This window comes from Dermacentor variabilis, chromosome 6, assembly GCF_050947875.1.
Source record: "Dermacentor variabilis isolate Ectoservices chromosome 6, ASM5094787v1, whole genome shotgun sequence".
In the NCBI taxonomy this organism is placed as follows: domain Eukaryota; kingdom Metazoa; phylum Arthropoda; class Arachnida; order Ixodida; family Ixodidae; genus Dermacentor; species Dermacentor variabilis.
The window spans coordinates 172,033,118-172,060,385 of NC_134573.1; the positions used below are offsets into that span (position 1 = coordinate 172,033,118).

Sequence of the window (27,268 nt, forward strand, 5' to 3'; positions counted from 1 at the left end):
TCGACCACTTAGGTTTCTATAATGAGCCCCAACATGTGAGTGTGGGCTTCCCTAGGAGATGATGAAACTTTGGCTGGCGGACAACATTGTTTTAAAATGTGGCTTCATTGCAGTGCGTGCCACACTGCAGTGAAACCACACCTCGTGCCATGAAACGACACCTCGAGGTAAAATTTACATTTAATCCATACGCAGATTTTGCTGTAGAATTAAAACATTTTTTGTTCTGGTGTTATGCACAAAAAAAAATACCTCTCATTGCCAGAATTTTCATTTGTTTGTTCAAACAAGAACACTTAGGAGATGCTTAACAGAGTATACTTGCACATAAGGTCAGAGAATCTAAAATTGTTTTCACACCACTTGCTGCTTACAGGTGAAAACTGTAGGTTAGCTACAAAAAAACAACAACAAGTGTCTAGTGTGAAAAAGGGCCTTTATGTTCATGTTTGCTCACTGTACATCCTTTGACTTGGAAGGCAAGACATGTCGCGTCTTTGAGGCAGTCTGTAAAATGGTTGGTAGTGCAGAAATGACATTTGTGATTTGTAAACATGAATAAATGCAGCCTCGCAAGTTTCTTGGAGTGTTCAGCATCGTGGAAGCTCGGTGATCGGAGTATAGTTCTTTTCTAAATGAGAGATGGTGACACACTGACATGTTTCTGTCAGGCAACACACAATGTCAGCATCCGAATTTTTATTGCTTCAGCTTCCAACTTCTGATTTAGGAACTCTTAAAAGATATATTGCGGAACTGTGACAACTAGAGGGAAGCAGTTCATTTATTGTGCCTAGGTCGAGACTACAATGTTTACTGTTAATTTCGAGAAAAAACTTCCTTAGAAGGGACCACCCCATGGTGACTGCTGTTCGCTTGCCCTGCGTGCTTCGGCTAGCCTCTGTGCAATCATGTCTTCAAAGGCAGAACTCTGCAGGTGCCTTGGTTGTGGGGCTTGGTCAGTCTCTTGCAAATTGCTGGTGTCTGCGCTGGCTCCAAACTGCAACTGCCCCCTTGTGAAGTTGGAGTACTTTGTCCTCTTGGGACCAGTGGTCGAGCGGTACGCAGATGGAGGGGCAAACTCCGTCGGTCTTTCTTGCCTCTGAAGCTCCACCCAATCCTCTTGAGATACTAGAAGTGAAGAATATAAGATGTAGACTAAGAGTATCCAAGCTTATTAAGGGAAATAGCTGATATGTAGTGCTGTCATCAGCATATTTTCTGTTTGTGAAACCTCTGCGCTGCCAGCCTTGGTAGTGGTGCCAAACAATGTTTTCTTTTATTATAATTATTGCTATTATATTGTTAGCAATCTATGTGTACTATTCTCATAAAATAGAATGCATGAACTTATGACTAACTAATGCACATGCTTTCGCTTCCACCGTCTTCAGCTTGTGTGACATTGGTGTAATTTTTGCTCTTACACTCCGATCGGAGTCAGTATTGCCTTTAGTAACCACATTCGTAGTGACATGACATGAAACTCTTGAGTAATTGCACATTAGGAGTGTTCTAACTTAAAGTTCCACTGTCACATTTCGTTCCATGAGTATAGTATACACACATTGTTGCGCACACAAATTGCACTAAGCCGACTGGACTCCAGAACATTTTCAGATATGAAAATTATTGGACCATGGCCACATTCTTCGCTGGCGCAGAAAGCTATTCATGCACTACTGCAGTTCTTGAAGAAGACTGGCCTCAGTGGCTGATTACAGTCCAGCTGTGCATCCTATTGAGTGCTCACAAGTGCTCCTTTTTCTTTTTTTATCTTTCTAGTCTTCCTTTCCCTTGCCCCCAGTGCAGGGTAGTAAATGACACACTTGTCTGGTTGACCTCCCTTCCTTTCCTCTCCTTGCTTTCTTTTTCTCTTGCCCTTTCTCTCCATGAATGATTTTACCTTTGAAATATGAATGGATGCATCAAGAAAAGCTCACAAGAACATGTTTCTGATGCTAAAAGTAAACAAACACCACCAATACCACTCACTGAAAATCATGCAGAATACAAAATTTTGAGAATCAGCAGAACACCTGTTGGTGTGTTGAAAGCTCAGAAACCACATTGTGAAACCTGAGTCATATCCACTAACCAACAGCTGTTTGCTTTGTTTGCTTTGGTGCTATTTAGAGGCTGTTAATAAGAAAAAAAAAACAATTTACTAACCCTGTAGTGTTGTCAAGATTGCTTCAATGGCATACATTATACTCACTGATTGGACAGTGACATTTAGTTGCAGTTGACCCAAGAATGTAGAGGACAAAGGCATATGTCACTGCCCTTGCTAGAATTTCATATAACCTAGTACAAACTCACATTTCTTCTTTCGGAAGTGTGGGTCGTTGACCATGTCTGCCAAGTTCTTGCCTTCATCCCACGGCCGCATTTCGGGAACTTCCAGAGTGTTGGAATTGCCAGTAATTTTCAAACGATCTGAGGCATTGGTGCTGGTGTCAACTGTTTCAGTTTCATCTTCCGATGAATCTGTTGGGTGAGAAATTTATTTGAGTCAGAGTGAGCAAAAAAAATTATGTGCAGCTCATGGTACAAATAGTAAACCTCGATAAACAAGCTTCATGACAATGAAATTCTTGATATGACAAAGAACAACATGTATTTTGTCCTTCAATATAACGAAGTGGGTTTATATGCCATTTCAATATAACAGAATTTCACTGGCATCACGAAAGAATACTGAGGCAATAAATAGAAATGAGGTGTTGCGTGAGGGGAGAGGGCATCACCGCAATGGCAAATCACCCTTGATTTCAGAAGCCTGTGCCATCCACATGTTCCCCATCCGTGCAAGCTCTTGCCTGCATTCTAACTGCTCCTTGGTAAGGCCAAATCAAAACGCACCAAGCGTCTTAACACGCTCGCTTGCCTGCAAGGAATTCAAACTCGAAGGATTGCTCAGTGGAGTTCAAATGGACATTATAGCTTTTGCATTCACCACTCATAAGAAGTGCTTAGGTATCCTTGGGTTTTTTTCTCATTCAAATTTGTTTTTTCTGACTGCGTGATGACTTGGAAGATTTTACAGCCTCTTCTGCATGAGAAAACTTCGTCAGTGACTGCATAAAAGGTATAACGAAATTTCAATATAGTGAAGTGAAATACCGATCTTGCAGACTTCATTATATTGAGATTTAAATGTATTTCTATATCATCACTAGAAAAGGAGTATTAATGGTCACCCAGACACAGTGCAGCATGAGCAAGCTGCATGAAATTGGTAGGGAAGACTCCTTCTATGAAGTCTACAAGATATTATATTTCTATGTAACTGCAACTTCTGATTTCATCAGATGAAAGTCTTGTGATACTGAGCTTTCCTATACAGTGTTAGCAAAGGCACTGGGAACTACGAATGTTGTGCAACAGTCTGAAACTCCACTGCTGCAGACATGTGCAGGGTGTGCCGTTATGACAGGTGCTGCCTGTGCTTGTCCATGGCAGACCTCACTCACTCACTAGCACTTGCTAAGCATTAGCGAGTGATAAATGCTAGCAGTTGCTGAGTACATTACTAAGAGTGATGCAATTCTCTATAAGCATTTTCAAGCTGCTGCTTCTACTGGAGTTTCAGCTGTTGGGGAATGTCCCATTTGTATTTTACTGTAGAGTACAAAAAAACAAGCACGAAGGTTCCAAATGGAAACTAGGAATTCTCTTTTAGACTGGCTCCCACTATGCTTGTGGACTGCTGCATCACATCCACGTGCCTCAGTTTGCCACATCTCAGTGCTTCAGTGTGCCACATCTGTTCATCAAATAAAATATTGTAAGTGCTATATTAACATACTTCATCATTTTCGCATGTGCATCACCATATCATAGTACATTTCATAATGCCAATGCATATCTATTGATTTTGTTGTGCTTAGGTGCGGAATATAGAATATGCCAGGAGTTTTGGGCACATGTAAGCCGCAAAAAGAATTTTCCAATGGTGATTAGGTTACCTTATATTGGTGTCACATGATGCATACTTGATTGCGATCGAGGCCAATCGGAATTGATCACAATCAAAAGTGCACTGTGTGATACTCATATTATATGGCAATTATGCGATTACTTTTGGGGCAAATCAAGAGTTCTAGCTGTATAGTTTCCAAGTGCGTTTGTTATTTTCATTTATGCATGTAAGGCCATACCTTTATCTTCTTCCTCTTGCTTGTTGTCTGGAATGTTCTTTTTCTGACGAATCCTAGCCAGGCGTGCTTCAAGGATGGCCCTCCTTTTCTCTTTCATCCTTTTCGAGATCTCCTTCTGTTTTTCTGTCTGAAAAACAACAAATCCTTTGGCAGTAAGAAAAGGAGAGACTTGCAGATAATGGGTGTGATTTCAAGAGAAGATGGCCACAGGTAGTTGCACTGCAATGTCGTCACTCAGCAACAATGAAAAGTGTATAATGTTTTGGGCTGGCTTTTGCAATGAACTGGACTATACTACCAAGTTAATAAAATGACTCAGCCTTACACACCATGACAATAACTAAGGTATGTCGTTAATAAAGGAAAATTGACACATCTACCAAATCATGGCAGTTGCTACAAAGGAAACCCATGCGGGTTCCTCGAAAGAAAAGCCTCGCAGTTGAAGGACAATTTATCCTGGTCCAGGAACAGGACACATTTTCCTTCAACTGTCTCAGCCTTACACACCATGAAAATAACTAAGGTATGTAGTTAATAAAGGAAGATTGACAAATCCACCCAATCATGGCAGTTGCTACGATTTGGTGGTTGTCTCATTTTTCCTTTATTAATTACTTCTCTCCACCTTGTGGGTTTCTGCAGAACTATTACGTCTAAGGTATGTGGTCTTCATTTATCTCATATAATGTGTATAAAGGCTAGCAAGTTCATTCAAGATCAGTAGCTGCTGCATTGAACAAAGCTGTTTTCTATGAACACAAGAGAAAAAAGGAGGAATAAGCAAAGTTAGAACACTAAGGAATAGGGGTAGAAAAAGAAAAACTGTGTTGCCTAAACTCACTTGCTCTCTGAGCTTGTTCAGCATGTCCAATTGTTTTTCACGCTCCGCAGAATCACCAGAAAGGTCATAGAAGCCAACACCATGCTCTCTGGCCTCTGGATGGAAAAAGGCATAACTGCATGAAAACATTCACTGACTTGCACACATTTTGCACAGACTATATCAGCAAAGAAACTAGGCCTAGTATCTTGAAGCTTATTCAAGCTGCCAGGACACTTGTGGTGTTTTAAATTTACATGTGGCACATAGCATCTGTGCCTTATTTAGCAATGTGAACTTTTGGGTGACTTAGTGTTGATCCATTTGTGGTTTTCTAGTGCCAGACAAAGAGAACATTGTGAAATGCATTCGTATTCCTGTCCCCAGTCAAGCTCTTTTCTGCATTAGAAATTCACGAATAGATTTTACTAAAACATTCAACCTTTATGTAAATGCCATAAGCATTGAGGAGGCCATTAACTGCCTGCTAATCACAGAGCAAGAACAAGTTTATTTATCCACCATGCACAACGGGTGACTGACATTCACAAGAGTTTTAAAATTGTTTAGTATCTGCTCAGAGACTATGATGCACTTCAGGGAAACATTAAGGAATTATACAGCACAAATTCCCAAAACAATGTCACAGTCTCCAAGATTCTACAACATGTGGAACACAAACCTTGGAAGCGCACATCGCCATAGTGCAACGACTCCTTATACGCATTCTCAGCCTCTTGTTCCTGCCACTGCTGCCTGAGCTGCTCGCGTGTGCGCTCATGTGCCAGGAACTGTGCTGTACGTTCAGGAATGTCTGCTTCAACAACACTGAAATAACACAGAAGCATAATGTTGGTAGCCCTCATCTAACATGGCAGAGACATACTCAGACAAACAAACAAGAGACAAAACTATCCATTGCGTGGGGAGTAGTTCTATAACAAGTTAACTTTTCGAATGTATAAAAACATCTGCCAAGAAATTGTGACAATATAATGCGACTGCTATAGTTTATAGGTGTGTGAATATAAGTAATTTTCAGTACAGATCAGATACCTTGGATTTGAGTTGATATAGTACAGCCCTTTCAGTCACAGCATCTAAGCATGAAAACCCAACCTACTTTTCAATGTAGTGACAAATGATGACAAGGAAGAAAGCTTTAACATGGTGTTGAACGTAAATGTAACCTTCTGTTAATAAAAAGCAATGTCATAAGTCACATTATTATGAACACTAATCCAAAACAATTGTATTTTAAGAGACACACTAGCACTTGCACATCTGAAGTGAAGTTTGATGTGTTCCATAATTTTACCACAGTTAGTGCTCTTTCTTGCATCATAAGTCATTAAATTCGATTATAACCAGTGCAAATATTGTAACGAATATTTAATTTCTTTTCATAGCCTGACATGAAGCAAGTATTTATGCTACAGATTCAATTTTGTTTCTGAAACATATGAATGATGTTTTTAGTAAACTATATAAATTTACATGCCTTAATAACAATCGGTCAAATTACACAACGCTGTGAAACATGCCCGATGAGTAATTTGCTTCCCAGCCACATTAATCATTCTTTTAGAAGGTTTATTGGCATTGTATTTTAGGTCCACTGTAGGACAAAGGCTTCTCAGAGAAATTTTTAGTTTCCCATGTCCTGGTCTCGCTGCTCCATTTAATCCTTTGCCATATCTAATAGACCACCAGTTTTTATGTTCTGTGCATGATATGACCTACCTAAGTCTAGTTCATTCCATTAATCTTAAGTAGTACCACCAACTTTCTGTCTCTTGACATTATCTCTATCATCCTTCACTTTACTGTAGAAATAACAAACTTGAAACACTGTTTCAAGTTTGGTATTCTTCAGGTTCCAGGCCCTCCACAGGTCAGTACTAGTGAAATGTATAGAATGTAGTTTTTCTTTTTTTTCAAGGATAGTGGCAAGTTGTCATTCACGACTTGGAAGTGGCTAGCAAATGTGTCTCAACCCATTTTTAAAATCTACAGATTTACTATTCTTCATCTGCTTTGTCAACATTGCCACTGCCAAATTCTGAGATGTTTTTAGATAATATTTAAATAGACACCAGCAAAAAACAGATAAAGATGAGAGCTCATCCCTATCCATATTTTGCTAGTGTTTCTTGCAGTATGTTGCACTAACACATCCTAGTTAGAATGCAAGACCAATTAAACCAAATGACAAATTCTCATTCATTGTTAAGTGATATGAGCACCAGTATACAACACAATGCCTCCTGGAGTTTTAAAGCGAACACAGCCACCTGTGTGCACTGAACGTTATGGTTCACTTACCCAGCTTTTCCTGTAAGTTCCTTATCACTGTCAATGAGTGCGGGCAGGTCTTTTCGCATACACCTCCGGGATCTCCCGAGAGCATCGGTATAGTCCACCCTAAATGGCAATACAGAATGCAACACAAAACTAACTGTTCAATCTCATCTGAGTTTAATCTCGTCATTACAAACACTGATGTAGTAGTGAACTACTAATCACATTCAAGAAAGCAAATCTAAATTTCTGTTGAGCAAAAGTTTAATGACAGTCTGCCTGTAACACAACTGAAAACCAAGACTGAGCACAGTATCCTTTATTGCCAATATCTACTTGCCCACAACTCGATGTGATGCGGCCGAGAGATCAAGCAAAATAGTTACAATCATTTGTTAACCCACTACATAAATAATTTTGAAGAATGTGCGAGAAACGAAGGCACTAACTGCTTTTGAAAACAGTTGGTAGTGGCACTCGTCTTGTCTGTCCTCTGTATACACCTTTCATTTAGCGTCTCTCTTCTAATAGCTATGTTTCATCAAGTAGCCTAGCAGGAGGACTTAAGCAAGGAAAGATGAGGGCACAGTGCCCTCAAGGCTGAAAAGTTTGTTAGTATGTTCAATTCACCTGCACTGCACAGTTCTAAGCTTGTGCAGCACGAGTTCAGAAGTGCAGCCACAACACTAAGGTCTTCCAGAAACAAATGCAAAAGTGCTGATGTGGTGCAGGGCTTTTGCTTTTGCATTCGTATCTTGCACCTTTCGTTGGTACCGTTGTCCAGCTGGGAATGCCTATTTTTGTCAGATTTGCAGCTGCCATGCCATGAGAAAAACTGACATTGGCTCTTTGCCAGCATTCCAACAGCAAAAATGAGCAGTAAAATGGCGCAGTTGCAGTACTGCCACATAAGCTGGAGAGACAGAAAAATTTGGATACCTCAATATTGTGAAGAGGTTGTGGGAAACTACTTTGAAGTTGATTTCAAGTGCCTTTTCCTTCCTGTCTCGGGACACACTCAAGGGCCATGCTAGAGTACTGGCTTTCCTCATGGACATGGGTGTAGTTGGTGCTGATTAACGCTGTTTCTGCCAGTAGAATGGCCATATTATTTTGTAGCTTCATCAGCTGCCACGGCACTAGAGAAATTGTCTGCTGCTTTGTTGCTGCATGGCATTGCTACTGACACTCCCAGTGGTGCAGGAAGTTCAGAAACTTGGCCTGAACTTTCCCTGCACATTCTGAAATGAATGGCACCACGCACATGGTGACACAATAACGCCTCCAAAATGAATGGTAAAGTGCAACCCTGGCTGAACTACTTTAGAAAGTACAGGGGAATTGAATGCACCTTGTCTGTACTTGCTCAGTTTCCTTGTTTTTTGCACATATTTCAGAATGAATCCATTCAAACTTGCCTTGCTTGTAGTCGTTCCACAGCATAATTCTTATGATAATGCAAATTGACTTAGTGTAGTCATGCTTTAAATTGCAGATCGAATTACAAGGATCTAATAAGCCTATAATGGAGCGCAAGCTTTATGACAATGCATTTTTGTACTTCAGTGTTTATAGCATTTCAGCACTTCTTGCATTTGATTACAGATTTATTTGCACCAAGTGCCCTGGCTGTGTTTATGCTGAACTACAGTAAAAATATACACTAAGCACATTTCTTCTGCCAATGCTGCTCTGAATGACTAAACTGTGCTAGTAAGAAATGAAGCACTGAAAGGCAGTCTTATGTGTTCAGTAACTGGTCTAAAACCCTTCCATTTAATCAATATTGCAAACTTTTAAAACAAGACCTTTCATACACTATGTTAATGAGTGTGACCATGTTCTCAGACAACACATTCACACAGTATAATGAAAAAGATTAGAATTAAGTCTGAAGTGATAGCAAGGAAAGGTAGGAAGCTAGCTAAAGAAGGCAGCTGTATTGTGAATGCTGCCTTCTGCAAACTGTCAACGTGACAATAAGAGAAGCTGCATAATTTGATTGGAGTAATTATGGCTCAAAGAAAATACTATATTAAGCTTAGTGATTAACCAGATTAAAACAGATTCATTGTTATAAATTAATCAATTACATAGTTGCTTAAAAGCTGGAAACTTGTGAGGGTTGAGACATCTTAATAAACAACAAGCACTGGCACTCACCATTCTTCTTCTGTTCCTGTAAGGATCTCATCCAGGGCCTCATGGTCTGCACTTGGCGTGTTGTCATCTGCCTCCGACTCATCCTTAGTATAGAGCTCAGCTTCTTCCCTTGTAGGCACAGTGGGCATCTCTTGCCGTTCTCTCTCTTCGACAGCTGCATCCATTGCCTTCCTCTGGAAGTTCACAACGTATAGGCTTGCCTCTTCATCGCCTGGTGGTATAAGGGAACCAAGAAAAAGACAAGGCTGCAAACCCTCCTCAAACCTCTGACAAAAGCTATGCATCTGGGAGACAGAATGTGCCCCACCCTACAAACGCCAATTCATGGAGTCAAAGAGCAACTCCATGGAAGAAAAAAGGGAAGCAAGTGAAATGAAATTTGGTGTTAAGTGCAGCTGTTTACGATGGCAACGCTGCAATGCCAGATAGCAAAAGCTGTATCACAGTCCCACTCCCTTGACCCCTTCTGCACATCTTTCGAGGAACATGATTTATATTCTGAAAACATTCCATCTTCCACGCTCTGAAACCTGCAGCATTTTATTCCATTTTCTGTTCATTTCTTATAACTGCAGTGCTGACTGACAAGTTCCGTCAATCCAGTAGCATCTGATCCACTGACAAAGAGCAAAAAGAATGGAAAATGAAATGGATTTTGCAAAATACAGCCCACAGTTTAAGAACACCATGAGACAGTCAAAGCATGATTTGCTGACAAAACATTACATGTAACATCACTAGCATATGCATATTCTACATGCACAGCAGCTGTGCTTGTTCGGCTCAGAGCTGTCGCTCAAACTACTCAAAGAGCTATCTGCACTTTGTCACCACGAGAACTGTAACTACCCACAATCAGAGCTCTCACATTTTTTTTTTTTTTTTTTGAAGCAGTAGACACATACTTTACTCCCAAGTGCAACACCATTTCACAGGTTGTGAAAACAAACAATGGCATTTTAGAAAATTTTCTCCTGAATGGACAATTAGCAGACAATATTCTGCTAATACACAGAGCCAGTAAAATGACACATTCTTCTCAGGGAGATTAGAATTAAGGCATGACCTTAATGGGTATTATATACGAATGCAAAGCAAGTCTCAGTAAGACTGTACTCATTGACGAGGCTTGTCCAAGGCATGGAAGCTGAACACTAAAGTGAAAAGTAAGTTGAATAGCTCAATACAGCATTAATGAACTACTGTTATACAATAAAAATAGAATATTGCCTCTCAAGAAAGAGGTCATACAAGGAGACACAATCTCTCTAATGCTATTCACTGCATGCTTGGAAAAAGTATTCAAGCTATTATACTGGGAAGGCTAGAGTGAGGATCAATGGCAAATATCTCAACAAGCTTTGGTTTGCAGATCACATTGTCCTGCTCAACAACAATGGGGACAAATTGCAACAAATGACACAAGGCCTTAACAGAGACAGTGTAAGAGTAGGATCTAAGTTGAAGATTTATATGCAGAAGGCAAAGGTAATGTTCAATAGCCTGGCAAGAAAACAATAATTCATGATCGCCAGTCAGCCTTTTAATGTCTGTACTGGAGTACGCTTATCTAGGTTAATTACACACAGGGGATCTTGTCATGAGAAGGAAATTTATAGAATAAAAATGGCATGGAGTGCATACAGCAGGTGTTACCAAATCATGACTGAGAGCTTACCACTGCCATTGATAAGAAAAGTGTACAATGATTGCATTCTATTGGTGCTAACACATAGGGCAAAAACTTGGAAGCTAACAAAGATGCTCGTGAACAAGTTAAGGACCACGTAAAGAGGGATGGAATGAAAAATGTTAGGCATAGCGTCAAAAGGCGGGAAGAAAGTGACGTGGATCAGAGAGCAAAGGGGGACAACCAATATTCTGGTTGACATCAAGAGAAACAAATCGAGTTGGGCAGGCCATGTAATGCGTAAGGCAGATAACCAGTGGACCATGAGAGTTATAGAATGGGTGCCAAGGGAAAAGAAGCATAGTCTAGGACGGGAGAAAACTAGGCAGGGTGGTGATGACATTAGGAAATCTGTAGCTGCAAGTTGGAATCGGCTAGCGCAAGACAGGAGTAATTGGAGATTGCTGGGAGAAAGCTTCGTCCTGCAGTAAACCTAAATACAAGCTGACGATGATGATTATACAATACCAAGAAAGCTATTCCTACTTATCAGAAGGCTTGACGAGCCAGAAAGGAAGCTGAAATAACAGATAGTTGGCGACACTGGCTTTGAAGTCACCGTACTAACCAGCTGCAACATCATGAATTTTGACAGCATCTGCTTGAGTTCAGTCAATTTTTTATCTCTTTTCAAGATGGATGACATCGGGTGCTAAGGGAGCTGAAGACTGGATTGAGAAAGCTTTGAGAACTTTTACTGTGGCACAAAGGTAAAGGTACGAAATAATATTTAAAATCCGTGATATTGAACCAGCATGCATGCCAGTGCTGTGGTTTTGGAAAGAAGTTAAAGGAACAGAATACTGGCCTCCATTTCCTTTTCTAGTAATCGGCCTCTTACAAATAATTATGTAAAAAAAAAAGAAAAAAGAAGAAAAAATTGGAGTATGCTTAGGCTTCGCTTTTAAGAGTGGAACACGATAGCATTCAAAGATCCCTGACTGCTTCTCATGCTTCCAGTAACTGCAGCGTATGTAACCGTAATGTTTACCGGGAAACGCCCGTGGTGAACGCTATGCACGAAGGCATAGTGTTCTGGTCGAAATGTGGCCTCTTGCATGGGCTATGATGTGGTGGAGGCGAGTGCCATCTGGAAGTGTTTCAAGGAAGTGGGCATGCCACTCTGTGGACTCCGAGATACTTATGCGCCAGCACGTGCAAATGGCGGATGCCGTCTTTGATCTATGCATTGTAGACACGCTGGAAAAGGGGTTTGCTGGAATTTTCGAATAACAGAATTATGTTTTCTCGTATATTCAAATTACAATCCGAGAGCTATCATGTCTGTAGGTTGTGTGTAAGTCGTAGTTTACAATTTTTTATGTATTTTAGCTTCAGAAATTCAATTAGTCCAGTGACCTCCTTGCGTCACATGAATGGCCTGGGTATGTGTGGTTTGAAAATCGTTTTTGCCCTAATGACGTCCGACGCTGGACACCTATGCCATACAGTGACGTTGGATTTTATGCTACATGGCCTCCTTAATGCTCTCGCTTTAAACATTTTGACAGAACAATTTATCACTGTAAGCTGATTAATTGTTTTTAAAGACACAATGTGACGTCAAAGACAAAGCTCAGTTAGGGGGAGTCGAAAGCTGTAGCTGTAGCTCTGCCTGCTCAGACAGTGTACATAATGCTGCAGAGGATGTCAAAGAGCTGCCACAAGTCACATTTATGTCATTTTGTCCTGGCTGGTTCATGCACATAAAAGAGAGCACTTCTGAGCATTGTGTTGGCCATGAAGTACAGGGCCATTTGACTTGTGGTTTGAGTCTCTTATTATTTCATATAATAAGAGGAAGATTTTAAAAGTCCCTAGAATTTCTTTTTTCACTCAGAAAACGATGCAACTATAAGCAGCTGGTATTTTTGTCTTCAACAGAATGCACTACGACAGCACTATAACAATGTTTAACGTATCTTGATCTACTTCTTTTTCAGTTGCATACATGCAATTGAGAAATTGCAGAGCATCATTTTATAATATTTGGAAAGTTTGGATGCGCTTTGTAGACAATCACAAGGAAGAAGATGGGACAGGCACAAAGTCTTGTCCCACCTGTCTGTCAGGCATCTGTCCCGTCTTCTTCCTTGTGATTGTCTACAAAGCGCATACAAACTTTCCAAATACAATGAACTAACTTGAACAACGCATCCTGCTAAACATCACTTTATAAGCCCAACAGTTCCTTGAAGGCAAGACTGCACTGCACATGCCAACACCTCTCATAATGCATGTCTGCAATAAATTAAGGTTCTTGCAATCAATGAAAATTCTGGAATGAGACACTGACACAGGTATTCACATGCGGCTTAAATAAGAAACATACCTTTTTCAAGCAAAATCAAGGCATTAGTGGTTTGCTGTTGCCCACCCCATTCAGCCATAGTGCACACATGTATGCATGCCAAGGGGAAAACCATGAACATTAGGCTGCTTGTAAAATGGGCCCTTTACTTGACCACCATGGTTTCCTTTCATTTCATTAAGCAGAGTGTTGCCACACATGACCACTTCATTGACGGCACTGCTGTGTTTGATGGGATGTTGGATGTGCATTGTACTGCCAGCAGTGGCAAAGGACTACTAGTTTTTCCTTCCTTGCAATGCTTGAAGCAAACAATTAACTTGTTCATGTGCTTTGGGCCGATTAATTTTTTTCAAATACAGAAAAATGTGACATGAATGACTCAAATAAATGCAACATTTAATTACTCTGTAATACAGAGGACTCATTAGAAAATGCAGAAACAATCATCATACCACCTTGACTTTGTTTGAATGAAATCTGAAGTACAGAGGAAAATTATGCGAGTTTCACACATTTGACACGAAACAGTAAGTTTCTTTTACGTACCATACTTAGCTCTCTCAGAATGTGCACTGACCATGCAAGTAAGCAAAAATAGAGGAGTACATCTGCATACAAAAGAGAACACAATATTGTCACAATGTCAAAAACAGACATACCTGGAATCACTTTGCCAGAGCTAAGCTTCTCATAAAGCTTGGCTTTGCGTTGTAGGGCAGCCCTGAAAAACGAAGTGGCAACAAAATAATGTGTAACACCCAGGATAGTAGTTGTATTTTTGATTCTCTTAGGAGGCAAGAAAAAAAGAGAGAAATAAAAGCAATGATATAAACACACGTGCCAAAGTGTGCGTACAATGTATCGACTTTCACCAGCACAGATGAAGGCTGGTTCATTATGTGCAAACTCTGGCACGAGTTTCATGTTACTATTAGAAAGTGTTACTTTCTTACATAGGTAGTGCAATAATGTAATCTAGTATAAAACAAAACTTTGTACATTACAGCATGGTGTCAAGGTCAAATCATGTCAACAGCCTGTCTTGAAGAAATAAACGGCATGCTAATTAAAGGGTAGATTGATAATTATCAGGATGTTGGCTCTATATCAAAATGGCCTGCTAAAAGAGGTGCCTCATGCATAGTTTTGAAGTATGTCACAATCACACAATGACACCTACACTTTTAAATGGGCCTGAGAAGGTTGTTATGATGTCAGCGCAGGAGTTCCGCAGGTTTTACGAGATGATTGTGGAACTGTAGCATTGAATATTAATGGCTAAACTTGTGGTACGTTGCACATTTTGCCATTCTATGTGCATGTGGTTTTGCTGAAGAAATACATCCATTTAGAGGGCACTGTTTCAGCCAATAAGCTATATGAGATAGACACTGCTAATTACTAAAGATTTAGCACAGGCAAGTCCAGAATGATGCACCTGGAGGCAAACACCTGTACAGGGGAGAAATTTGTATATGGCTATGGACATGAAGCTGCCTATTAATGATCATATGTGCTGCGAGGTAAATGACCCATCTTAGCCTCTTAATGTTACAGAAATAAGGCCATCTCGATCTAGGGAAAATCCGGTAAGTGGTAGCACTCCGCCTGATACTGCACTGCTAGGGAACTGGAAACAGTGTGACTGGAGCTCTAGACTGTTGTCTGAGTACATTCAAAGAGTGTGCTGAAGTGAACAGTGCTTACCTTGATCTCTTCAGATCCAGATCTTCGTCAGGAATATCTTCAGCCTCGGATGTCTTTTTCGGCGCTTCCTTTTTAGTAGCACCGCCTGAGTCGCTCCCAAGAATGAGCTACATAAGTGAACTCTAATGAGGATTCACACAGTGAACCCAATGGTTTAGTGCACACTGCTCGGTACGAAAATAAATGCTAAAGCATGCATTTGCCAAGGTACAGTGGCATAGCCAGAGGTTTAAGGGGGGGAGGTCGAACTCCCCCCTCCCTTGGAACAGAAAGTTTCAGGAGCCAGGCTCCGAAAGAGCGACATGGATGAAAGGGAAAGCTTGAATGTGAAAGTAAGGTGAGGGCTAGTGACGGTCCAAAGGGGGCTGCGTGTGGTTGTTACGGGGGCGATCCCCTCTCACAAGCACAGAACACTGTGGCCCCACTGATGGCGTGCCTCTACCTCATTCTGAATCGTGTTAACTATAACTTCTGAGGGGGGACCCGTGCTAAAAATTCTACACACAGATAAAGATGGGATGAGCTTGTGCATAAAACTTGGAGGCACTGCTGCTCCCCACCAGGCTTTCTTGTCATCGAAGAGCTTCTCATTTCTGGTACTTAACTGAATTATCGACCATGCTGTGTGGAAGAAAAGCATTCTGAAAATATAAAAATATTGCGACTTGCTTGTCTAGGAAATACACAATAGTGCCCCCCTCCCCCGCCTTTTCTTTTTCTTTTTCATGTCTCTGACTTTCATTATGCTAATAAATGTGAGAAGAGCTTGCTGTTAGTCTAGTTTGTACATGCTGTTAAGAACGAAAACATGGCAAAAAATGGGACAAGAATGAAAGACCTACAGAATATTGATTTGCGCATAGCAAAATATATCAAGGACGAGGGTGCTGGGCCAGGGAAGCTAAGAAACTGCCACAATAGGTGGGAGGGCACGTAGGTGAATGGCCTTGAAGTACATGCAGAAACAGAAATACAGGAATGTTAGGTGAATGTTGTGCGGTGAATGTTGAAGAGTGGGACAGTGACTAACAGAAAATAATTTTAAGGGCAGTAGGGTGATGGATACGAGGAGGGAGATGGAGGGAGGGCACTAAAGGTGTCAAGAGCGTAGTTGGGGGATAATTATGGACACAGAGAGAGTGTGTCATCGCTTCCCAATCGCTCAACACCAGATGGCCATGGCCAGTTGCTTAGCCGAGGCTCACCAATACCGTCATAACATGTGCTGCTCGCTGTGGAGAGCCCATCCCAACTAAACGCCTCAGCAATTTTCAGAATAGACAGGTGTCAGGAGACAACACTTTCAAATCTCTCGGAGCTACTGGCCCTTATTTTACTGCGAACTACGGATGCCGTAATTTTCACAAAGGCTTCTAAACAGGAAGCAGCTCTGCTTCGAACTGTCTGCCTCATCAATTCCCGAGTATGATAAAATAACAATATGCGTCGCGTGATGACTACAACACCATGATTGCAAGTTGCCTCCAAGCATCTCTTCAAACAAGTCGGGCAGCAGGTCACCGAATGTGAGTGAAACTGGCATCACATGATACTATCAAAGTTCTAGCGCAAATCTTTGTTCCTGTACTTTAACATCTAGCATAATATAGCATGCCCGCAATGCTCAAGGCGCGATCGAGCGATAGGCGACTTGCAAAATAACGCCCGCCCTCTTTCGTGTGTAGCTGTGGTCGTACCACTCACTAAAAGACCTGGCTGGAAAACAACAGTTATCTCCACTGTTACCTGGGCTGCAAAAAATCTGGGCTACAAGCAAGAAGACACACAGGAGTGTGCTGTCCTGTTTTTGCTTGGCCCCATTTCTAGCACTGTTCTTTTTTCCGAGTCATGTACCAGCTAGGCAATCGAAAGACATTATATAAATTCATCAGTTCATAAATTAAATTTTAGTTTTTAATATCATCACATTTAAAAATAGCATAAGGATGATAGCATAATTTGATGCGAAGTGGCTGCACACCTTAGCAATGAAAAACTTAAGCAAAGCACAAACAAATGAAAAAGGTAAGCAAATTTAAGTGTTGTTGTGGCAAAGCAAAAACATGCATCTTCGTTGTTAAAGTGCTAGGAGTTTGTCTTTGCGTGGTGCACAGACAGACAGACAGACACAAACACGCGCGCGCGCGCACACACACACACACACACACACACACACACACACACACACACACACACACACACACACACACACACACACACACAGAGAGAGAGAGAGAGAGAGAGATGAAGGAAGGGGGGCAGTTGTCAGCGGAGAACCCCCCCCCCCCTCCCGAAATAAATTTCTAGCTACGCCACTGCCAAGGTACTTACCTTCTGTTTCACATAACCGTCTTCAGGCTGAAACTGCTTCAGCTTTTGCACCTTTAGCGCTTCCCTTTTCCGGAGTAGTTCTGCTTTAAGGTCAATGAGCTGGAATGGTAGAAGAAAGCGTAAGCCGCAGATCGTCTTGGAGCCCTCAAGTAAATTGCTTACCGATGACACACTTGCTCCGAGGGACACCTTTCCAAACGTGCCTTTTCTGCCAGATCCTTCCATGTCAAAAAGCGTCTGCAACAGTAAGCCAGTAAGCAACTAGGACGCTCTACTATGAGTTCACACAATTCCTGACTGTATCACGTTTCGCACAATCTCCATGTACCAAACACAGTTAACGCCAAACATGGTTAGAGGCAACAGAAACCGTACGACGACAAGAAACCACACCGGACGTAAACAACCACTTCACGGCATAGCTTGGTTGCTTGGCTTGACCGTGACTTGGCCCAAAGACGGCTTGAACAAATGTTGTGGAGTTGTAGCCTCCGGTCGCGTGGTTGTGGCATGCATAGAGTTTCTCACCATATAGCGAGAAATTCTATGGTGGCATGGGTTGTGGCCCATAGAGTCAATGGTGGAGCATATACAGTAACTTTAGCGGCCAGCACCGGCCAGGCCAGCACCGGAGCATCAAGTGACCTCAGCTGCCGCTTTTGAGATCTCAGAGGCCATAATGGCCGCAGTTGGCATAGAGGTCGGGACAATCGACTGCTCTATCGAAGCGGGAAAGTCTTGCCGCAAAAGAGAAAATTATTCATTTTATGTAAGTCCTATAGAATTACAGTCCGTAGCAGCTTCACTCGAAATCCTGGAACGCGTCATCACAAAAGTACGATACCGAAGAAAGATTATTATTACGGTGATAGAAACACTAGACGTGGCGGAACCAGCGGAACTCTGGGAGGCAGGGTTGCAACCAACAAGTTGCAGCTGTTTTCACTCGCTGGGTCGGAGAGTGTTTTCGAACCGACATTCGTGTTTCTGTCGCACAACTCGCGCTGCAGTCACTGCAGTTGTGTGTGATTTCTTGACAAGTGGAATGGTATGTCGTGAGTGACTTCTTCTTTGGGAATAGAGGTAAGAAGACGAGGAATGCTTTTCGAATGCGGTTATTATCAAACGTCCGCATGTGGGTCACCAATTAAGAACATGAGCGCCAAGTGATGTTGCATGAGCATCCTTACTGCGCTGCGCGGTGGCGAATGAATAACCGACATTTTGGGGAGGATCTTCATCCCCTTTGCACGAGGTTTGAGAAGAGAATGTACAGAACGTCAAAACTGTTGGCAGTTATAGCAGTCGTAATGGTATTCTCAAAATGGCGCGTAAATAGTACGGCCACCTTGGCGTACGCCAATGTTGATAGTGGCGGGGTCAAAATTAGTGCATTTTATTGTTGCAGAATGACACGCTAGGTATACGACCAAGGTGCGCAGTTTCACAGCAGCCGGAGAGATGGCCACTATTCCTACAAGCGTGGTCACCTCAACGAGCATTTACACCACCACGGTACCGCTATGTCAAGGCACGACGATGCCGCTCTGTCAAGGCACGGTCGAAAACCACCAACTGTGTGCGACTTCGACGGTCACTTTACCGATACAAGTGACTATACCTCCTGTGGTAGCCGTAAGTATTGAGTGACTGCTAGTGTTTCCCTCTGACATGGTCGCCTGCAACTCTGTCATCAAATTTGATGCTACGTTTTGTCCTATTCTGTGCGCGTAAAATTATATTAACAGAAAGCTTGCGTTTGTCGTTATCGTGTTACTGTCGGCGTATTTTACATGTAAAACTAAAAAAAAAAAAATACATGCAAGAGCTTGCCCGCGGTGTTAGGTATGTAAAATAAATTGCCGTTTGAAGAGGTAAGAAGCTGTAGTGACCTGAATTGAATTGAATTGATAGTGACCTCTATGCCTAAATGCTTGGCTGTTTGCCTATGCTCAACAGTTAGATCCAATTGTTGAGCTTTGGAAACAGTGGATTTGATAGTCTGGCGATTTGTTTGGGAAGGGGGCAGTAGCAGAATCGTAATCTTTACTCTGTTGTTCTCGTTACGTTCAGCACACTGTTGTTCAGCCAACGCCAGCTCTATCCGGCACAATTACGGTGCCTGCAGTGACACCCACAGTGACGCCCATAACATCTTCTTCAAATGTGGGAGCCGCTGGTAATGTTGGAGGTGCTGCAGCATGTGCACCAGCTCTGACTACAACCCTAGTCAAGTCTGTTGTGCCTACAAGCCTCCCAGAGAGGCATGTGAACACAGGTGATGGTGTTCAGGTTAGTCTGCCTGTTGTCCTGATGTCATATTTTATCTACTGGCTGTTGTAATATCATTCATAAGGTAATTTGTAAGTCTATTTAAGCTGTCCATTTGTGATGTTAGGCATGGTAGTTATATGTAGATGCAAGGCGACACATTGTCAAGTCCAAATACACAGGCCTAGTCTCAGTAAACTTTTTTGCCAATTAAAGTATTAGCTTAGCTTTTCATTGCTCCAGTTGCACTTTTCTGTTTCCTGGCCTGAAAGGTCACTCACTCAGGGTTTGGTCATTTTTATAATTCAGCAAAATGGACAGTTCAATTACTTGTTCACATTAATCATACCTGGAAAACAGCACAACAAAAACTTCATGCTGTTTTCCAGTTAACAGTGTGTTTCCTTATGTGTGATGTGTTTCTTGCAAAGACATTTTGTATGATTTTGCTCGTGAATATTCAGTACATAATATGTTGGAACTTTGCATAAAAAATTTCCTTGAAAGCACCTTCAGAAGTTGCAATGTGTGTATGAAAGTAAACAAGGCATGCCATGCTAAAGTCGAAAGAACAGCATCATCTAAATAAGTTGTGTGTGTGTGTGTGTGTGTGTGTGTGTATGTGTATGTGTGTGTGTATGTGTGTGTGTACACACACACACACACGGTGTTCCAGCTAACTTTAGCCAGAGCTTAAAAATATGCAAATGCCATGTAGCTCAAAAAAATGCCATCAAAAGAGGAAGAAAACGGAGTGCATGCAATAAGGCAGAGTTGCGACAGATTGAGGCCTCCTCAGAACGTACAGGGACCTCATATAATGGTGCTGTCTGCCATCAAAAACTGCAGTCTTAGTGTGCTGATTAGTTTGAGCTTTTCTCTGGCTTTAATTTCAGAAATTGATTCAGAGTTTATGGCGTGCTCCATTTCCCAGCATGATCTGCGTGCAAGGCTGTAATAGTGAATTACTTTTTTTAGGTTCTGAATAAGCAGCGGCTTCAAGACCTGGTCAAAGAAGTGGACCCGAATGAGCAACTGGATGATGATGTTGAAGAAGTAAGTGACCTGCCTGTGTACTTTACCTTTGCAACCCTGCATTAGAGGAGCAAGCGAAGACAGCTAGCAAAAAGGCAGTCTCATGTGATTTAAGGTGCATATGGTCACCTGGCATGTCAGCATGCCAGGTGATCACAAATGTACGAAAGTTGTAAATATAAATCTTTGTTGTTATATTGAACCTGAATTCTATGCAGTGCTAAACTAGTGTAAATGTGTGAAAGCTGAATATGAAAACCCTGCCCTGGACTTCTCGGACTGTTGTAGTTATAAATTATCACTGTCCTTTAGCCCGTGCCCGGCGTGGAATGTTGTGTTGTAATTTACTTTTTCCTTTTTCTACATATCATTGCCTGTTGGCTTTCATGTGCTTCTAAGCAACAAAAGCCTTCGTTCCCTTTATTCTTCTAGAGTCATACAATTGTGTTTCGTATGTTGCCTTGCATTTTGTTGTTCAGTGAAGAAAACTGAACTGTTATCTTAGAGTTCTCAAAGTGGTGGCCTACATGTCTGCTGTCCTTCCGGGGTTTTTTTTCTCTCTTCCTTGGAGTCGCTAAGTTCAACCATTCTTTACTATAAAGAGCAGATTAAGTTGAGCTATAATATTGACTTGCGCTTAGAACGACAATGAGCTAGTTGGTGGAAATTGATTATTGAAGAAAGTTCTTTGTGCAGACATGGACATAGAAAGAGAGAAACATACATGACATTTGTGTTGTCAGTTTCCTTCTTGTGCCCATGACTGCATGCTTAACTTTTTCTAAAAAGTGAATTACGCTTTTGGAAGAGCCCATCCTCTCTGTGAGGTGAGCCTTAATAAGCCACAAAATGAAACACTTGTGACAGAAGCCGCCTTGCAGATCCTGCATCAGCTCACTGTGATGTCCCTGATATTGACAGTGTCTGCTTGATGTGAGTTTATTTTTTTATCGGTAAAGATGAACTACAATCTAATCTAAAAGAGGCAGAGACTGAACTTTCTTTGAGAACATTTACTGCTCTACTACGGCACAATTAGAAGGGAATGCTTTGAAATTCATGACATTACACTGATCGGTGTGGTAGTTTTGGCATGAAATGTAAAAAAATGGCACTTTGACCTTTACTTTCTTTGGTCGTTCAACCTACTATTACTGTGAAATTAACGAAAATAGTCTTCAGTGTACTTTTCGACCACCTGTTACACTGTTGGGGGCACAGCAGCTTAAGAGCAGCTGCTACATGCATGTCCAATGTGTGGGATTGGTGTCCACGGTCTAGCTGTGATAAGCAGAACTTGTGTGCACAGCGCAATACAGTAAAACCTCACTAATTCAGATTTCACAGCCCCGAAAAAAAAAGGGGTACAATTAACTGAATGTCGAATTTTTGAAGGAATCAAGAAAACAATAAATAAATGTTTGCTACACCAACCTGTGTTTATTTACTAAGTAAATTTTCAACCCATGCTTCTTTCTATTTTGCACAATATCGATGCAGAAGGGGCAATTCTTGTGATGTCATGACTGATTAGGGCTCGCAGTGGCGAGGGGCTTGTGACTTGCTTTGCAGTGCAGCCTGTTTGGTCGGGGCATTCATGCGAGTAGACGTGCTTTTCACTACCGTGCGCACATCCCAATTATTAGTTTTTTTTTTTTTTTTTTGCCTGTGTGCTAGTCGGCAGCAGTGTCCATCCATTGTGATGTAGCCTTCCACTACGGCATCTGCCATAGCCTTAGTGTTGCTTTGGGACATTGAATCACATGAATAGCGATCTATCAATATGAATAGCGAGGACTACTGATGTTGAAATTTCGAATAATACACACACCCCTAATATTAATAGAGAAGCCACAGTGTGGCCTTGAAGGGCACCGCATATGAAGGACCCGGGATTAATTTCAACCTCCCTGTGGTCCTTTAGCATCCACTGAAACCCAACATCCACTGAAACTCAAGTAAATGGACATATTTGTGTTCCACACTGATAAGAATAAACAGCAAAGAGTCAAACCTGTGATCTCGTGCCCTAGCACCAAAACACCCTGTTCACTGAGTTGCGATAGCAGGTCTCCCTTCTTTATGTTGTTCTGCCTCTTGCCAAAGTTAATGTGTGAGTGATTGAGTTATGGAGCCAGGACTCTATCATTGAAAAGCAAATCATGTTGATTTGCTTATAATCATGCTTGAAAAGCAGTCATGTAGATTGTCAGATAGAAAGGAATATGGTGCATAAGCTTGTGTTATTGGTGCAGCTTGTGTTATATGGTGCATAAACTCGTGTTATTGGGACTTAGGTAATTCTAGCTTAATATGTAATACCTAACCCTATGCTCTGTCACTGCTTGTTAAAAGGGGCTGCGGACCGTGTCAAGCCATAAAAGGCTTTTTCTTTGCGGTCCTCAACATTGTGGTCTTGAAAATAAAGTGAATTGAATTGAATTGGTGCTTGTGTGTGTGCGTACATGTTTTCTAATGTGCCACTCTCACGTGTGGTTCATGTTGCAGCTCCTCTTGCAAATTGCGGATGAATTTATCGAAAATGTGGTGACGTCATCCTGCCGTATCGCTAAGCACCGCAAATCTAGCGTCCTGGAAACCAAAGATGTTCAGCTGAGCCTTGGTGAGTTTGTAATGGAAGCTCTTTCCGTAAACTAATTACCGTATTTACTCTCATAATGATCACACTTTATTGTCAGAAAAAATTGACACAAATTCAGGGGTGCGATCATTACGCGGGTTAAATTTCCCGCAAAAAGAAAAAAATTTTTTTTCGTCCCGCGCTTGCTGCGGGATGCGGGACACCTAAACAAAAATGGCGGCCGGCGGAGCAAGCCGAATGCGCCAAACGCGATTTTTTTTTCTTCTCGTCAGTACATTACGTGCATTGAAACAGTTTCTTCCGTATCGGTAATGAATAATATCGTTAATATTGGCAAGTTTGCGGCAATAACTTAGCCATGTCCACTTTGAGGGGGCAGAAACAGATGGGCGCGCTTAGCTGCCAGTGACATAGAAACACATGGCGGGCATGCTGCGGAAACTGCGACATCTGTCTTCACTACTATCATAATACCGCACGTTTGCACTAAGGGTGGGTGAATATCTTAGCTGTGTTACAAGCATTGGCGTATGAATAAGGTGCACTTTTAACGTATCAGTGTAAACGTGGCTACTATCGTTGCCGCTCGCGATTTGTTGCGTGCCCACGAGTGCAGATGAGAAGAATCGAAAGGCGCCTTTTTTTGTTGTTGTTGACCACAACCATTATAAAGCCTACACATAATAAAGGCAAGTTTGGTTGTACCTCCTTTTGTCATGGAAGTGCGTAAAGTGATGAAAGTAATGAAATGAGACATCTATTTAAGAATGTTAGGTGCATGCAGACCGCTTGGTTTGTCTTGAAGAGTCGTTCGCACAGCATTCAACAGATGGTAAAGCGCGATCATTATTAGCTAGACTTGGCACACAACATATAGCTGCGGCAAGTTTGGGGTGCGATCATTACGCGGGAAATATAAAAAATCGGATTTTGACAAAATTCAGGGGTGCAATCATTACGCGAGTGTGATCATTATGCGAGTAAATACGGCAGTAGTTACACCACCATAATCAGATCTGAAATGTATTAATATATTAACAAAATATTAGACATGAGATAAAGTAAAGAATGAATTTTAGTTATGGTTCAAGTAAATTTGGTGCAAGTAATGAAGGTGGTTCAAATTTTCAGAGAAAAACTGGAATATGTGGATACCTGGCTTTGGTGCTGAAGAGGTGCAACCATACAAAAAGGCAAGCAGCACGGAAGCACACAAGCAGGTAGGTGATCATATAATGCCATAAAGAACTGGCTTCCTTATTGTCCACTTATTTTCTTTACATAATGGATTTACATGTTTACAGAAAGTGGAAAGGGAATTATGAAAGCTAAGTAACATGTTAGTGTCTGCGTCTGGGTCTGCTCAGTGTCTTGCAAAAGGCTCCCAAAGGAAAAGTGCTTTACTGTTTGTTGTATCTGGGGGTCATGTTTTTGCAGTGCGTACAAAGTTGTATTTTTATTTTTAATGGCGGTTTGTAGTCAAACAAGCATAACATCAAAAATATTGCAAATTATTTATGGGACACTTCTTCGCATGAATAGGTCACCTTTTGTGTCAGCGTATTACAATAGGGCTGCCTTAACTTTTAGATGGGCTCTACTGTTAAACCTCTTACCTTATACATTTTTTTTTTCAGCGCATGGCCCTCATCAGAAAGACCCTCAAGAAATACTAACGTCCATTCTTGCGACATCTATTACTGTTTTTTGGATATGTTTGTGAATAAAAGTATGTTCACTGTGTTTCGAGTATTGCTGCATTGGTGTCCACCTTTCACATTTACCTTTAAAGCACCTACAAAATAGGCTGTTTTAGTGCCACATAAACAGTGGAAGAAACCAGTCAATATACGTTCTAAAGCATCAGAGAACTGTTTATGCACATGAAAAGTGCAAGTAATATTATTTGTAGGCACCACAAGCAAACGTCCAATAAATATTGATAATGGCTGCTAAATACTGTTTGCTCTAAAATCCGCCGGAATTTCAGTTCAGTTGCTTCAGCATGCAACTTTTCCTTGATCTCAGCAGGAGCAAGTATGTGATATTGTGCATGATCTTAAATAAGACACTTAATGAATGGAGCAAGGGCAAGTGCACGACACATCCGGGAAGAGAGCGGCGTGATGCCATGGAGTTTCCTATGCATGATATGCAGTGACTCGCATGCTGACATGAGAGGAACCGTGGCCTCCGAGGTCACACCAGAATGTGCATCAGAAGAACTGAGCTGGCACCGCCGATGCTTGCAAAGCGTGCACTTCTCTGCCTTGCGTGATAATGCCTTCGCCGGTAGCAAGCACAACTAGAGGCCTGCCATCTCCTCTTGGGTGCTTGGCCAGAGATGTGTGCACTTTAACCTTTACGTGCATCTTCTCTGCCAAATTCCCTTTCCTGGGATCTTTCCACATACTCCCCGAGGAAAAATTCCAATAGAAATATTTTGTTTCTATAGGCTTCGTCTTATTGAATTATGAAACGATAAACCTAATACACCAATAAAGCTGGTATACTAGCGGACAACTTTTTGTGGCAATGAAAGGAAACCTATGGAGGCAGAGCACACACATGCAAGTGTGTTTCTGAAAGTAGTCCTGCATTTTCATCTACGTTAGTTTAAGCTGGGCAAGAGGAAACAACTTATTTACAAAGCCTAAATAGAACAAAACACCATTGAGTATTGAAGCTGACTTTTGTGCCTTTTACTGTCCGCATTAGGGCAACCACAAAACCATCGCACATGAAGGCTGGGTCACTTAAGCGTCGGCTCTGAAAGACCAAAAGCGCTGTCAAATGCTGCCGGACTACTTCATGTGGTAACACATGTGCAGATGCTCCACCCCTGTAGCTTTCTTTTCACTGCCACAGAAAGTTTTCCTCGAGTATAGCCTGTATTGTTCAGTTGGACTATAAATAATAGACTTGATACACTGGTAGAGCCGGTTATATGTATTGGTCTATTGGATTATGAAATAGACCTAATACACCATTATAACTGATTGCCTGTATTAGCTTACACGTGCATTGATGTAGATAGGAGCGCCGACTGTGAAAATGATTTGTTTTGCAAAGGTGCATTGCTAATGTCGAAGCGAAGCTTTCTGGTCAAACCCCAGCGGACTTTGCTGATCGCAGTTGCTGCTGCTGCCTTGCAAGAGAGCTCACACACAGGAGGGCACTTCTAGAACGAATCGTGGCCTATATTGTCCAATCTGTGCTACCTCTACAGGTGTGCTGGCTGCCAATTCTGATGTCTGCGAAATTGTGCACTGAAACAAACGGTGCCTAAATGTCCCCAGTGCAGCAAGCATACAGCTTTCAACACATAATTGCGCCTTCTAAGCCTTCATCCTTCATGCTTGGCACGTAGCTAGGCTTGGTCGGCTTCTTGCCGAGCAATGCTACTAATAGAAGTTTACATTGTAATAGCTACTTCTAATGCATCTATCTATTGGTGCAAATGAGCGTTTTATTTGTGCAACACACATTTGTATCACTACTATTGCTGCAATTGAGACTCGTAAAGCATTTTACTTCTCTTATACAACATTGTATTGCCCTGATACAGGATGCAAAAATTTTGATGGGACCTGTACATTTTGCTATGGGACCTGTAAGTTTTACTTGCTGGAGGAATATATTTCGTATAAGACAAGTATGGGTTTCTACTGGAATCTTGCTTAGGGTCCTCGTGCTCCTTCACAAGCCACTTAATTACCACATTCCTATTCACACTCCTCGAGGTATACACTCCGGAGCCCTGGAGCTTTGGACCGTTTAAAGTGGTTAGCTTGCAGGGCGCGACATAGATGGCGCCACCGCCTCCGACGCCATACGGCATCTTCCGAGTGCAGCGAAGGTGGTTTTA

At 41.7% G+C, this 27,268-nt stretch overlaps 2 protein-coding genes across 4 annotated transcripts; one reads left to right on the forward strand and one right to left on the reverse strand.

The window, feature by feature from the left end:
• Nucleotides 1-766: 766 nt before the first annotated feature.
• Nucleotides 767-18,077, reverse strand: LOC142585785 (coiled-coil domain-containing protein 174). Of its 2 annotated transcripts, none has more exons than XM_075696793.1 (12): nucleotides 18,021-18,077; nucleotides 17,655-17,729; nucleotides 17,493-17,591; nucleotides 15,162-15,268; nucleotides 14,114-14,175; nucleotides 9,451-9,661; nucleotides 7,312-7,410; nucleotides 5,669-5,814; nucleotides 5,008-5,102; nucleotides 4,164-4,290; nucleotides 2,323-2,490; nucleotides 767-1,131 (listed from the first exon to the last, which is right to left on the reverse strand). In XM_075696793.1, the coding sequence occupies exons 1-12, from the start codon at nucleotides 18,060-18,062 to the stop codon at nucleotides 842-844; spliced, it is 1,521 nt and encodes a 506-aa protein (XP_075552908.1). In that variant the 5' UTR covers nucleotides 18,063-18,077; the 3' UTR covers nucleotides 767-841. The 2 variants fall into 2 exon arrangements, with proteins under 2 accessions (XP_075552908.1, XP_075552909.1); XM_075696794.1 differs by lacking the exon at nucleotides 18,021-18,077 and adding an exon at nucleotides 17,886-18,004.
• On the forward strand, nucleotides 11,832-25,143 carry LOC142585786 (uncharacterized). 2 transcript variants are annotated; one of them, XM_075696796.1, is made up of 7 exons: nucleotides 11,832-11,850; nucleotides 18,901-19,127; nucleotides 19,566-19,784; nucleotides 20,742-20,819; nucleotides 23,307-23,421; nucleotides 24,532-24,620; nucleotides 25,038-25,143. In XM_075696796.1, the coding sequence occupies exons 2-7, from the start codon at nucleotides 18,954-18,956 to the stop codon at nucleotides 25,074-25,076; spliced, it is 714 nt and encodes a 237-aa protein (XP_075552911.1). In that variant the 5' UTR covers nucleotides 11,832-11,850; nucleotides 18,901-18,953; the 3' UTR covers nucleotides 25,077-25,143. The 2 variants fall into 2 exon arrangements, with proteins under 2 accessions (XP_075552911.1, XP_075552910.1); XM_075696795.1 differs by lacking the exon at nucleotides 11,832-11,850 and adding an exon at nucleotides 18,308-18,575.
• Nucleotides 25,144-27,268: the final 2,125 nt, after the last annotated feature.